At 55.4% G+C, this 12,995-nt stretch overlaps 1 protein-coding gene across 1 annotated transcript; it reads left to right on the forward strand.

Moving 5' to 3' along the window:
• The first annotated feature begins 3,476 nt into the window (after nt 1–3,476).
• Nucleotides 3,477–9,288, forward strand: TGFB1I1 (transforming growth factor beta 1 induced transcript 1). Its single transcript, XM_032157243.2, has 11 exons — nt 3,477–3,529; nt 4,754–4,869; nt 4,995–5,047; nt 5,149–5,291; nt 5,489–5,576; nt 5,690–5,795; nt 5,903–6,097; nt 7,345–7,518; nt 7,814–7,895; nt 8,193–8,341; nt 8,641–9,288. Exons 1-11 carry the CDS (start codon nt 3,517–3,519, stop codon nt 8,905–8,907), a joined length of 1,386 nt encoding a protein of 461 aa, XP_032013134.1. The 5' UTR covers nt 3,477–3,516; the 3' UTR covers nt 8,908–9,288.
• Nucleotides 9,289–12,995: the final 3,707 nt, after the last annotated feature.

Below are 12,995 nucleotides of genomic sequence, written 5' to 3' on the forward strand. Positions count from 1 at the left end.
GTATAAATGTAGGGGAGACACAAATATTCAGTCCATAACACTCCCTTTCCCCCAACCCTAGGCAATCACTAGTCTACATCGTATCTCTACAGATGACCTATTCTGGACATGTCATATAAATGGAATCATACAATGTGTGATCTTTCGTGTCTGGCTTCTTTCACATAGCATAATGTTATCAAGGTTCATCCACACTGTAGCATCTCATTTCTTTTTATTAGGAATAATACAGTTTCACTTTATGCATTGCTATGGTTTGAACATGTCCCCCAGAGTTCATGTGTTGGAAACTTAACCCCCAGTGCAACTGTTGAGAGGTGGGAACTTTAAGAAGTGATTAGGTTATGTGGGCTCTTCCCTCATGAATGGATTAATGGCATTGTTGCATGAGTAGGTTAGTTATCAAGGGAGTGGACAGCTGATAGATAAATGGATGGGTTCTGCCCCCAGCCCACCCCCTCTCTTGCACTGTCTTGCCCTTCCACTTTCTGCTGTGGGATGAGGCAGAAAGAAGGCCCTCACCAGATGCAGGGCCCTTGACCTTCGACTTCCCAACCTCTAGAACTGAAAGAAAGATATTTCTATTCTTTATAAATTATCCAGCCTCAGGCATTCTATGATGCAGCACAAAACAGACTAAGACATAGATATGCCACTTTTATTTCTTCAATCATCAGTTGACGGACATTTGGGTTGTTTCCACTCTGGAGCTATTATGAATAATGCTGCTATGAATATTCGTGTACAAGTTTTTTTGTGGAATATGCTTTTATTTCTCTTGGTTACGTATCTAGAAGGGAAATTGCTGGATCATATAATTCTATGTTTAAACATCTGAGGAACTGCCAGACCATTTTCCAAAGTTAGTGAGCGATTTTACATTCCAACCAGCCATGTGCGAGGGTTCCAATCTCTCCATATCCTCACAAAAACTTGCTAATTACCTCTTTCTTTTCAGCTTTTTTTTTTTTTTTTTTGAGTCGGAGTCTCATTCTGTCACCAGGCTGGAGTGCAGTGGCACGATCTCTGCTCACTGCAACCTCTGCCTCCCAAGTTCAAGTGATTCTCCTGCCTCAGCCTCCCGAGTAGCTGGGATTACAGGTGCCTGCCACCACGCCCAGCTAATTTTTGTTTTTTTAGTAGAGATGGGGTTTCGCCAAGTTAACCAGGCTGATCTCGAACTCCCGACCTCAGGTGATCCGCCCGCCTCGGCCTCCCAGAGTGCTGGGATTACAGGCGTGAACCACTGAGCCTGGCCTTTAAAATATTATTATTATTATTTGAGATGTAGTCTCGCTCTGTTGCCCAGGCTGGAGTGCAGTGGTACGATCTCAGCTCACTGCAGCCTCCACCTGCCAGGTTCAAGCGATTCTTCTGCCTCAGCCTCCCAAGTAGCTGGAAATACAGGTGCCCACCACCTTGCCCAGCTAATTTTTTTGTGTGTTTTTAGTAGAGACCGGGTTTCACCATCTTAGCCAGGCTAACATGATCTCTGCTCACTGCAACCTCTGCCTCCCGAGTTCAAGTGATTGTCCTGCCTCAGCCTCCTGAGTAGCTGGGATTATAGGTGCCTGCCACCACGCCCAGCTAATTTTTGTATTTTTAGTAGAGACGGGGTTTAGCCAAGATAACCAGGCTGGTCTCGAACTCCCGACCTCAGGTGATCCGCCAGCCTCGGCCTCCCAGAGTGCTGGGATTACAGGCGTGAACCACCGAGCTTGGCCTTTAAAATATTATTATTATTATTTGAGATGGAGTCTCACTCTGTTGCCCAGGCTGGAGTGCCGTGGCGCGATCTCAGCTCATTGCAGCCTCCACCTGCCAGGTTCAAGGGATTCTCCTGCCTCAGCCTCCTGAGTAGCTGGGACTACAGGTGCCTGCCACCATGTCTGGCTAATTTGTTGTGTGTTTTTAGTAGAGATTGTTTTCACCATGTTAGGCAGGCTGGTCTCGAACTCCTGACCTCAGGTGATCCACCCACCTCGGCCTTCCAAAGTGTTAGGATTACAGGCTGAGCCACTGCTCCTTGCCTAATTACCTGTCTTTTTTGTTATTGCCATCGTAATAGGTATGATGTGGCATCTCATTGTAGTTTTGATTTGCATTTCTCTGGGGACTAATGATGTTGAGGTTCTTTTCATGTAATCACTGGCTATTTATATAACTTCTTTGAACTGTCTATTCAGGTCGTTTGACCATTTTTTTTTCTTTTTCTTTTTTATTCTTGACACAGGGTCTCCTCTGTCGTTCAGGAGTTCAGTGGCACAATCTCAGCTCACTGCAGCCTCCACCTCCAGGCTTCAAGCAATTCTGTCTCAGCCTCCCAAGTAGCTGGAATTACAGGCTCCCACCATCACGCACGGCTAATTTTGTATTTTTAGTAGAGACAGGGTTTCGTCATGTTGGCCAGGCTGGTCTCGAACTCCTGACCTCAAGTGACCTGCCCGCCTTGACCTCCCAAAGTGCTGGGATTATAGGTGTGAGCCACCACGCCCGTCTGGCATTTTAAAAAGCTCCCCAGGTTGTTCCGATTTGCTCCTGGGTTGAGACCCACAGTCCAGTGCTCAGATCTGTCCAGAAGAGTGGCTGCAGCACAGTTGTCTGTCCATAACTACCTCTAGGGCCTCTCGTTTCCACCTCGTTTCTCAGTCCAGGGAAGGCCTTGCTACTTTGTGGCTGGAGACTGTGTCTTGCTTTCTGCTCTGAGTTCATCAGTAACTTAGGAAAGGGCTTCAGAGCAGGCCTGGGCCACCTCAGTGTTGAGGAAGGGCTTTGTCTTGCAGGCTGGCTGGGGGTTGGTTGCCTAGGAGTGTTTTCCCCGAATTTGCAAGGGACTTGCGCCCGGGTTCGAGTTTAGGTGTGTCTATGACCAAGTCTTGGACGGAAGCTTCTAGTGTAGAGTCTGTGGGTGGGTTCACTGTGTCTGTCCCCGTCCTTCAGATTTGTGTCTAGTATGTATGCCTCTTGGGGCCTCTATTTATCTGTCAGGGTCTCCGATGGGAAGGTCTCTGAACCCGAGGTCTAACTGAGTCTTAGAACATCACTCCTGCTACCAATCCAAAAATTCCGTCTGGGAGAAGTCTCCCAGGAATGGCATGGGTGGGAGGGAGGCTCTTGTCTAGGACTCAGGCGCTGGCTTTGAGGGGTGTCTGCTTGGGGGCCTCAGTCAGTGTCTGTAAGTCTCCCTAGGGAGCGGCTCTGGAGCTTGGTCTGGAGAAGCCACTTCTCTCTGGCTCTGCCCTCCTGGGGCTCCCTGCAGCTGAGGCCAAGGCTGGGGTGTGGCCGCCTCCGCGGCAGGCCGGCGGGCTGGGCTCGGGTGGGCCGGGGCGCTCCCTCCTTTCCACGCCCCCACCTCGGGTTCCCCCGTTCATCGCCCCCCCATCCCCATCCCAGCGGGTCCCGGCTTCCTTACATGGTCACGGCCGGGTTTCCAGCTCCCGGACGTCCCCCGCCCCCCGCCCCCACCGGACACGGCCCCCGCCCTGTTCGCCCCGCGCCACCCGCCCGCGCCCCGCCATGGAGGACCTGGGTGAGTGGGGCCGGATCCCCGGGTCCGTGGCTCCTCACCGCTGCCCAGAGCTGCCTCCCCGCCGTCGCTCTCCCGCATCTCCCCATCCTTGTCTTCTTACTTCTGCTTTTCGCCTCTGCCCGCGCCTTCTTTCCAACTCCACGTCCCCCTTCCTGCCTCTCCCTTCCTGCCTTTCCTGGGCCGGCCGCTCCCTCCCTTCTTCCCTCGCTCTGCTCCTCCATCCCAGGCTGCGGCAGATGGAACCGGAGGTGCGGCGCCCGCGGGCGCCAGGGCGCGGGGCTCTGGGGAGGGAGGGGTTAAAGGGGCCTCGGCCCGGGGACCGGGAAAGTAGAGGGCACGGGAAAGTCTGGCATCATGTTTTGGAGAAAAAAAGCGGGCCTGCCTGCACCAGAGTTTTGGGAGAGGAGGAGTTAAGGGCTCCTGAGCACGGTGAGGGTCAGGTCCTTGAGGCAAGAAAGAGAATAGTAGCTCAGGAGTGCCTAGGCGCCCGCGAAGGCTTCAGGGTTTCTCGCGGGTGCTCAGAGACGAAGACTGAGGGCAGGACTTCTGGGTCCTGGAAGTGAAAGGGCTCAAAGGACCCGGATCTGGGGATGCAGGGATGGAGAGAGGTGTCTTGTCCGGAAGGGGGACCCAGGTATCTCGTCCTCCCTGCGAAACCTGGGGCTGGAAGGCTGTGCGCTCCACGGGAGAGAGGGGCTTCCCGCCCCTGGCGGTAGAGGGCGCTGCTCGGTAGGGGTAACTGACGCTGTACCGCGGAGAAGCAGCCAATCAGAAGGCAGGTCCCAGCGAAGCGCTAGTGAGGAGCGCAGGGCGGGACTCAGGGGCCTGGGCGGGGCCTGTGTAGATAGAGGGAGGAGTTAACAAGCATGGAAGAGAGAGCGTCCAATCAGAAAGCTGGGGGCCAGGCACTGGGCCAATGGAGCAATTTGGAGGGGAGCCACATTTGGCTTGGGTGAAGAGCCCATTTTGACTGCATCAGAGAAGATGGGGAGAATAAAATAACCAGGAGGCTGGGTTTGTGCTTGGCTCCCAGAGTGAGCAACCGGGATATTGTGGTCATAAATATTCCTTGCTACCCTTCGAGCAGTGCTCTGCCTGGCTCTGGCCCTGTGACCTCTTCTCTTAATACTGGCTTCTGTCCTGCTCCAGTACTGCCCACTGGGAACCTTGTCTTCTGATCTAACCGTGACCCCTGTCTCTCTCCCTGATGGCCTCTTCCTGCAGACGCCCTGCTCTCTGACCTGGAGACTACCACCTCGCACATGCCAAGGTCAGGGGCTCCCAAAGAGCGCCCTGCGGAGCCTCTCACCCCTCCCCCATCCTATGGCCACCAGCCACAGGTGAGATCGGATGTTGGGGACTGGGGCAGCCACTAGGGCCAGGCTCGGCCTGGTCTATGGGGATCTCAGCCTGAGTGGGGCAGAGTGCAGGCCTGTCATCCCACCTGTGTGTCTCCGCTCTGTAGACAGGGTCTGGGGAGTCTTCAGGAGCCTCGGGGGACAAGGACCACCTGTACAGGTGAGGGGCCTGGCAACCAGGGCATAAGGGGCCAACTGAGGCTCAGGTGAGGAGGCTTGGATTCCCCACCCCTGAACCCAGGCTCCCACTCTGCTTCCCAGCACGGTATGCAAGCCTCGGTCCCCAAAGCCTGCAGCCCCGGCGGCCCCTCCATTCTCCTCTTCCAGTGGTGTCTTGGGTACTGGGCTCTGTGAGCTAGATCGGTTGCTTCAGGAACTTAATGCCACCCAGTTCAACATCACAGGTACCAGGGTGACTGAGAGAGGCCTTGATGCGATGGGGGCAGGGGAGGGAAGGGGATGGGAGCAGGGGAGGGAAGGGCGGGGCAGAGACTAAGAGGAATACACTTCCCAGTGTAGCAGTTAAAGGGACCTAAAGCCTCAAGTGGGAGGGTGCGTTGAGCATGGCCCCATATGTAGCGTCCTCCTCTCCTCTCTCCAGATGAAATCATGTCTCAGTTCCCATCTAGCAAGGTGGCTTCAGGAGAGCAGAAGGAGGACCAGTCTGAAGACAAGAAAAGACCCAGCCTGTGAGTTTGGCGTCGTTGTCAGGGCTGAGAGGAGATGAGTCCTGGATGTCTGAGTCACTAGAGGGAGCGTTGTTCTGGGAGGCTCTGAGATGACACAAGCATGTTCTTCACAGCCCTTCCAGCCCATCTCCTGGCCTCCCAAAGCCTTCTGCCACCTCGGCCACCCTGGAGCTGGATAGACTGATGGCCTCACTCTCTGACTTCCGCGTTCAAAACCATGTGAGTTGGGCAATGGGCCAGTGTCCATTTGTGGCTCCCCAACCCCTTCTAGACAATTCCACATCTGCTGCCTTGCTGACTCAATTATCATGTCCTCCCCGCTGCAGCTTCCAGTCTCTGGGCCAACCCAGCCACCGGTGGCGAGCTCCACAAACGAGGGCTCCCCGTCCCCACCAGAGCCGACTGGCAAGGGCAGCCTAGACACCATGCTGGGGCTGCTGCAGTCCGACCTCAGCCGCCGGGGTGTTCCCACCCAGGCCAAGGGCCTCTGTGGCTCCTGCAATAAACCTATTGCTGGGCAAGTAAGTGGAGCCTTGTGAGAAGGGAGGCAGAGACCTGTCACAGACCCATCTTTAGTGAGAGCCGGGCTTTATGCTGTTCCCTTTTAGTAAGTTAATCTGGAAAGTGGGTATCATTATTACTTATGTTTTATGGATGAGGAAACTGAAGCTCTGAACCACACAGCAGGTTAGTGGTAGGGTGAAAATTCCAACCATGTTACCATTTATTGTGGTCCTACTGTGTGCCAGGCACTGTGCCAGCTCCTTTACAAACCCTCATCTCATCTGATCTTCACAAAACAGTCTGTGGCTCCACCCACCATCTCTCACGCATCTACAAAGGCTCTCTCTTCCTCTGTCAGAGTCTGGACTTGGTTCACTGGTCCTTGTCTTATTGACTGAGCAGATGTGATTGACAACAGCTGTGCCTAGGGGTTAACCTAGTGCCCCCTGGTAGATCAAGTACCTGACTCCCAGCCCAGAATTGCCCATCTCAGCAAAGGAGGGTGGCATTGTGACTTTCGTCTATCGTAGGCACTTTCATCTTCGTGAGTCCCTTCGTCCATTAAAATAAATAGATTTTTATGCCTGTGTTGGTGGAAAGATGGGTATGTTATTATTATATATTAAAGCATTTTCTTCTAGTTCATTTTTTTATTCTGAATTTTTAAAAACGGATTTTTCACTTCCTCCCTCTTATTTATTTTGAGGCGAAGTCTCACTCTTGTGACCCAGGCTGGAGTGCAGTGGTGCGATTGTGGCTCACTGCAGCCTCGACCTCCTGGGCTCAAGTGATCCTCCCACCTCAGCCTCCCGAGTAGCTGGGACTATAGGCGCCCGCCACCTCGCCTGGCTAATTTTATTTATTTATTGTAGAGATGGGGTTTCGCCATGTTGCCCAGGCTGGTCTCAAACTCCTGGGCTCAAGTAATCCTCCCACCTTAGCCTCCCAAATGCTAGGATTAGAAGCACGAGCCACCCAGCCTGATCTTACTCTGATTTAAAAAAAATTAAAACGTTTTTATGGGCCCCTAAATGTATTGTGGGCTTCAGGCGCTGTGCCTGCTGTGCCTCATGTATAGGTCAATCCTGGAGCGCAGCTGGAAGACGGGAGCTAGATCTCCATCGCTTACAGGCTGCGTGATCTCGAACACTGGATTCTTTATTCTGATCTCTCAGAGAGGACTCGAAAAACGCCGCGTAAATCTTGCCTCACTGGGCATGTGGCTGTCAGAGCCGCTCTGACCCGCCTCACCTCCCACTCGCAGGTGGTGACGGCTCTGGGCCGCGCCTGGCATCCCGAGCACTTCGTTTGCGGAGGCTGTTCCACCGCCCTGGGAGGCAGCAGCTTCTTCGAGAAGGATGGAGCCCCCTTCTGCCCCGAGTGCTACTTTGAGCGCTTCTCGCCTAGATGTGGCTTCTGCAACCAGCCCATCCGACACGTGAGCCCCGCCCGGCCGCACGGAGCCCGCCATGTCTCACCCGGAGAGCTGCGGGACGGGCCTCCACCGCATGGGTCCCGCCCCACCCGCGATATCCCACCCCACCCCTACCCCTTCCCCTTGGCAATGTCCACAGCCCCTTGGACTCCACTCTTCCTTTCTGACTCCCACGTTCCTAGTTAGATCTTCTCCCCCTCCCCCCACGCATGCCTTAGTCCAGTCACCCGGGTTCCACGCGGGAGAGGAAGGCGCGAAGGCACGGAGGCCGCGCTGAGTGCCCTCTCCCTCCCTGCAGAAGATGGTGACCGCCTTGGGCACTCACTGGCACCCAGAGCATTTCTGCTGCGTCAGTTGCGGGGAGCCCTTCGGAGATGAGGGTGAGAGTGAACTCGACTCCCACCTTAAAAGCTGCGGGTCCCCTCGACGTCTCGCCCTAGCCCCTCCGACCTCCGGAGTCCTCAGGGCCATGGTTTTCCTTCTGCTCTCTTCTGGCCCTGCCCTCTCCCACACAGACCCGGACCCGAGCCCTCCCGCTCTGTCCCGCCCCAGACCCGGCTCCTCCTTCCCCAGGGGTCCCTCGGACTGCCCCTCCTCCGGCCCCAGATCTCAGGTCTTGTGGGTCCCCCGTCCCGCCCGCACCCTTTGCTTTCAGCCCACTCGGTTGCCTCTCCTAGGTTTCCACGAGCGCGAGGGCCGCCCCTACTGCCGCCGGGACTTCCTGCAGCTGTTCGCCCCGCGTTGCCAGGGCTGCCAGGGCCCCATCCTGGATAACTACATCTCGGCGCTCAGCGCGCTCTGGCACCCGGACTGTTTCGTCTGCAGGGTGCGCGCTGCGGGGCGGGGCGTTGGAGGGGCGGGTCAAGGGTACAGGGCTGTGGAGCGGGGCGCTGGAGGGGCGGGTCAAGGGTGCAGGACAGGGGGCGGGGCCTTGGAGGGGCGGGTCACGGGAGGTTCTGCTAGGAGCCTCGGGTGGGGCGAGTTTTCCGGGCAGGGTCCCACTGGACGGGATTCTTCGCGTCTGGGGCGGGCTGCGGGGTCCCAGGGCGTTATCTGCTAGTAACGCGCGTTGTCTGGCAGTGGCCGCTGACCTGTCTGTCCTCTTTCGTGGCCTCCCTTCCCCAGGAATGCTTCGCGCCCTTCTCGGGAGGCAGCTTTTTCGAGCACGAGGGCCGCCCGTTGTGCGAGAACCACTTCCACGCACGGCGCGGCTCGCTGTGCGCCACGTGTGGCCTCCCCGTGACCGGCCGCTGCGTGTCGGCCCTGGGTCGCCGCTTCCACCCGGACCACTTCACATGCACCTTCTGCCTGCGCCCGCTCACCAAGGGCTCCTTCCAGGAGCGCGCCGGCAAGCCCTACTGCCAGCCCTGCTTCCTGAAGCTCTTCGGCTGACAGCCCGCTCGGCTCGCCCCCTCCCCGGGAGGCCGCGCCCTCCCGGAAAAGCCGGGTCCTCCAGACCCCGAGGTCTTGCTCTCAGAGCGTGAGGCCCCACCCACTGGAGAGCCCCGCCCCTAAGGTACTCTGAGTCCTCAGGGATCAAGTTCAGAAAAGGCCCAGCCGCACCTAAACCCACACGCCCACAAAGTGGATCGCACACAGAGAGCTCCCGTGCGGGCCTCCACTCTATTCCCACCCTTGAGGGAGCCCCCTGACTGGGGGAGGGTCCTTGCAATTCCAGCGAATCGGAGGCCAGGCCAGGACGTCCTTGCTCCCTGCACCCTCACTGTTCTGTGCACTTTTTCTACCTACATAAACACACGCATTCCACGTCTCCCTGGTGCTGTCTCTGAATGCGCGCAGGAGCTTGGCCCTGACGCCCCGCCCCCGCACTGGCTCTGTCCCCGGCCGTCTCTAGGCCACTGCCCTGTGGCCGCAGCGGGACCCGCAGCCTCAGCCCTTGCAGGTAGCCACTCCTGCACTTCCGACTTCAAGTATCAGACGAGCCTGAGGCTGGAAAGGGTGGCGACCCTCGCAGGACTGTACAGATAGTGGCAGAGCCAGGACAAGAGCTCCAGCTGGGGCCCCACCGAATCTTCCCGCCCTCATTACTCCTTCTTCAGTTCTATATTTTGTTTTGTTTTGTCCTAAGAGATGAGGTCTCACTTTGTCGCCCAGGCTGGAGTACAGTGGTGCCATAGCTCACTGCAACCTCGAACTCCTGGTCTTGAGTGATCCTCCCGCCTTGGCCTCCCAAAGTACTGGGATTGCAGGTGTGAGCCACTGTGCCCGCCCTTCCCTTTACTCTTGAAATAAGCGCTTACAGTGGTTCATGTCTGTAATCCTGGCACTTTGGGAGGCCAGGGCGGTGAATCACTTCAGGCCAGGAGTTTGAGACCAGTTTGAGGCCAACATGGTGAAACCCCATCTCTACTACAAATACAAAAATTAGCTGGGCATGGTGGCACACGCTTGTAATCCCAGCTTCTCAGGAGGCTGAGGCAGGAGAATTGATTGAACTCAGGAGGCAGAGGTTGCAGTGAGCCGAGATGGCGCCACTGCACTCCAGCCTGGGCAACAGAGTGAGACTCCGTCTCAAAAAAAAGAAAAGAAAGAAAAGAAAGGAAGAAAGAGAAAGAAGGAAGGAAGGAGAGAAAGAAAGAACTTAATCTGCTCCCCTCCTGCACTGCCTTTGGTTTCCAGATTTTTTCCCCTATTAAAGGGCCTTGAGGGATGGAGCTCTATCCAGAGTGCCAGCTGTGCTCACCTTTTGGTTCTGGGCACTAAGGTACAGCTTCCCTCTTACTATTGACCCACAACATCTTGGATCACCTGAATGTTTCATGTAGTTATGGCCTCAGCTTAACCCTTTCTCACTCCCACCTCTAGGTGTCCCGGTCAAGGCAGAACAATCAGCATATTCAGAGCCATTACTTACTGTCCCTGCTGGCCTATCTGCCACCACCTGAGGCTTCTCCCGGCCTAGCCCTGTGCTGGGTGGTGCTGGGTCCGGAGATGAGTTAGGCTCACTGCCCTGGAGAGCCCCAGGCTGAGGAGGCAGATACTTGGGCAGAGGATGACACTTGGTGTGGCCAGGTTGTGACTGAGGGAAGCACTGGGGGCTGTAAAAGCCAGAAGGTGGCTTCTTAACCCAGACTGGGAGTCAAGGGATGCTTCCTGGAGTAACTGACACCCAGGACCTGAGCCAAGTCCTAGCAGAGAAGGATGGGGCCAGGGGTTTTCAGGTGTGGAGGATGGAGCCAAGGGTTTCAGGTGTGAAGAAATTCAGGTTCCATCTGAGTCCCTAAGTCCCAGGGTGGCCCTCTGGGTCTAGACTCTAGGGACCTCTGGTGCTGGAAATGATAGGTCCTCAGAGCCCTCTCCAGCTCATCAGGAAGAGCTAGAAGCCACAGGGAGCATGTATGGGCACGAGGAAAAGGTGAGGCGTCCTTGGTGCCAGCCTCTCCCAGGCCCCCAGATCTCTTCCTCTCTAAGGCTCCTCTCCCATGGTCTTCCCAGGTCTCCTGCTCTTCCCCTTCCACATATTATCCCCGAAGAATGTCCCCCCAACCCCAGCCTGTAACCACCTCCCTACCTTGAGGATGCCCAAATTGGCATTCATTCATTCACCAAATATTTATTGAGCGCTCCTGTGCCAGGCTCTGGGGAGACAATGGGGAACCAAGCAGCTATGACCTTTGCTTTCAGGGAGCTGAAGTCTAGTAGCGGAGACAGATGACAGCCAAGCACAAAGGTGACATGCGTGATGAAGGAGCGGTACCTTCCCGACCGCCTAGCTAAAGCCAACGCTTCCCTGGTTTCCATGCCACGGCCCCTCCCTAGTTCCTTCCTAGCACGCAGTGCTCTTGCAAGTAGGATTTTTTGTTTTTTGTTTTTTGTTTTTTTGAGACAGAGTCTCGCTCTGTTGCCCAGGCTGGGGTGCAGTGGTGCCATCTGGGCTCACTGCAACTTCTGCCTCCTGAGGTTGAACCTCCGGGTTCAAGTGATTCTCTTGCCTCAGCCTCCTGAGTAGCTGGGATTACAGGCTTGTGCCACCACACCTGGCTTTTTTTTTTTTTTTTTTTGAGATGGAGTTTCGCTCTTGTTGCCCAGGCTGGAGTGCAATGGCGTGATCTCAGCTCACTGCAACCTCCACCTCCCGGGTTCAAGCGATTCTCCTGCTTCAGCCTCCCGAGTATCTGGGATTAGAGGCATGCGCCACCACACCCGGCTAATTTTGTATTTTTAGTAGAGACGGGGTTTCTCCATGTTGGTCGGGCTGATCTCGAACTCCTGACCTCAGGTGATCCGCCCGCCTTGGCCTCCCAAAGTGCTGGGATTACAGGTGTGAGCCACTGCACCCAGCCCTAATTTTTATATTTTTAGTAAAGATGGGGTTTCACGATGTTGGCCAGGCTGGTCTCGAACCCCTGACCTCAGGTGATTCCCCTGCCTCAGCCACCAAAAATGCTGGGATTACAGGCATGAGCCACCGCGCCTGGCCCTTATTGTTTCTGGCTTCTATCTGATTCTGCAACTGGAACAGAAGCTCCCGAGAGCAGGCAGTGCATTTGTTTTGCTGACCATTTTCTCCCTGGTGTCTAGAACAGGTCCAGTACATAGCCAGTCTCCATACGTGTTTGTTAATGAAGGAAGGAACCAGGAAGGAAGGAAACAGAAAGAGTACAACAGACGAAATAGAGAACTAAGTTAGGGGAGGTGGGGAAGGGATTACTTTCACCAGGTAGTAAAATGTAAGGTCTCAGCTGAGAGCCGAACATGGAGAAGGAGCCGGCTGTGCAAGGTGCCAAGGAGAGCATTCCCGGCAGACAGGAAGCAGGTGCAAAGGCCAGGGAGGAGGAGAGAGTCTGATGCCTTGGAAGAAAGAAGGCCACTGTGGCTGGACTGGAGCCAGCAATGGGGAGGCCAAAGAGGAAGGAGATGTCACATCATGAAGGCCTTTGACGGCCGTTGGTGAAGGGACCTTATCTGAAGTGTAACACACATGTGTCCTCTGACACTTGGCACTGGATTTCTCTCAGGCACTTTAAACTCATCACCCCCTGAAGCAGACACTGTGGGTGCCCCACCCATATACCTGCATGGCCCACCTTGGAAGTCATATACTGTGACAGTTTCCAGACACCCTGACTTGCAGCTCCTCCGGGAGTTTCTTGTCTGAGGCTGCTCTTGGGAGGAGGGAGTGTGCTCCGTGTTCTCAGCAGGCCTGAAGTGTGTAGCCAGTGACAGACACAAATCAGGGAATAAATACCCCAACCACCTGGCCCCTCAAGGATCATTGCTATGGGGTGTTCTTCACAGTGTCTCAGAGTGTCCTTTTTGGGATGAGGCTCCAACTGCTCTTGGTGGTAACCTGATAAATGACACACCCTTATGCCAGGCGTGGTGGCTCACACCTGTAATCCCAGCACTTTGGGAGGCTGAGGCAGTTTGGCTCAGGTTTTGAGACCAGCCTGGGCAACATAGTGAAACCTCGTCTCTATAAAAAATACAAAAATTAGCCGAGTACTGTGGCATGCCTG

This window comes from Hylobates moloch, unplaced genomic scaffold (genome assembly GCF_009828535.3).
Source record: "Hylobates moloch isolate HMO894 unplaced genomic scaffold, HMol_V3 SCAFFOLD_6, whole genome shotgun sequence".
NCBI classification, from domain to species: Eukaryota; Metazoa; Chordata; class Mammalia; order Primates; family Hylobatidae; genus Hylobates; species Hylobates moloch.

Bases quoted from the DNA above. Each gene is read 5' to 3' on its own strand.
- TGFB1I1 (XM_032157243.2), top strand. The intron at 5,048-5,148 runs GTGAGGGGCCTG...TCTGCTTCCCAG, and splicing joins GACAAGGACCACCTGTACAG to CACGGTATGCAAGCCTCGGT. The intron at 7,519-7,813 runs GTGAGCCCCGCC...CCCTCCCTGCAG, and splicing joins GCAACCAGCCCATCCGACAC to AAGATGGTGACCGCCTTGGG.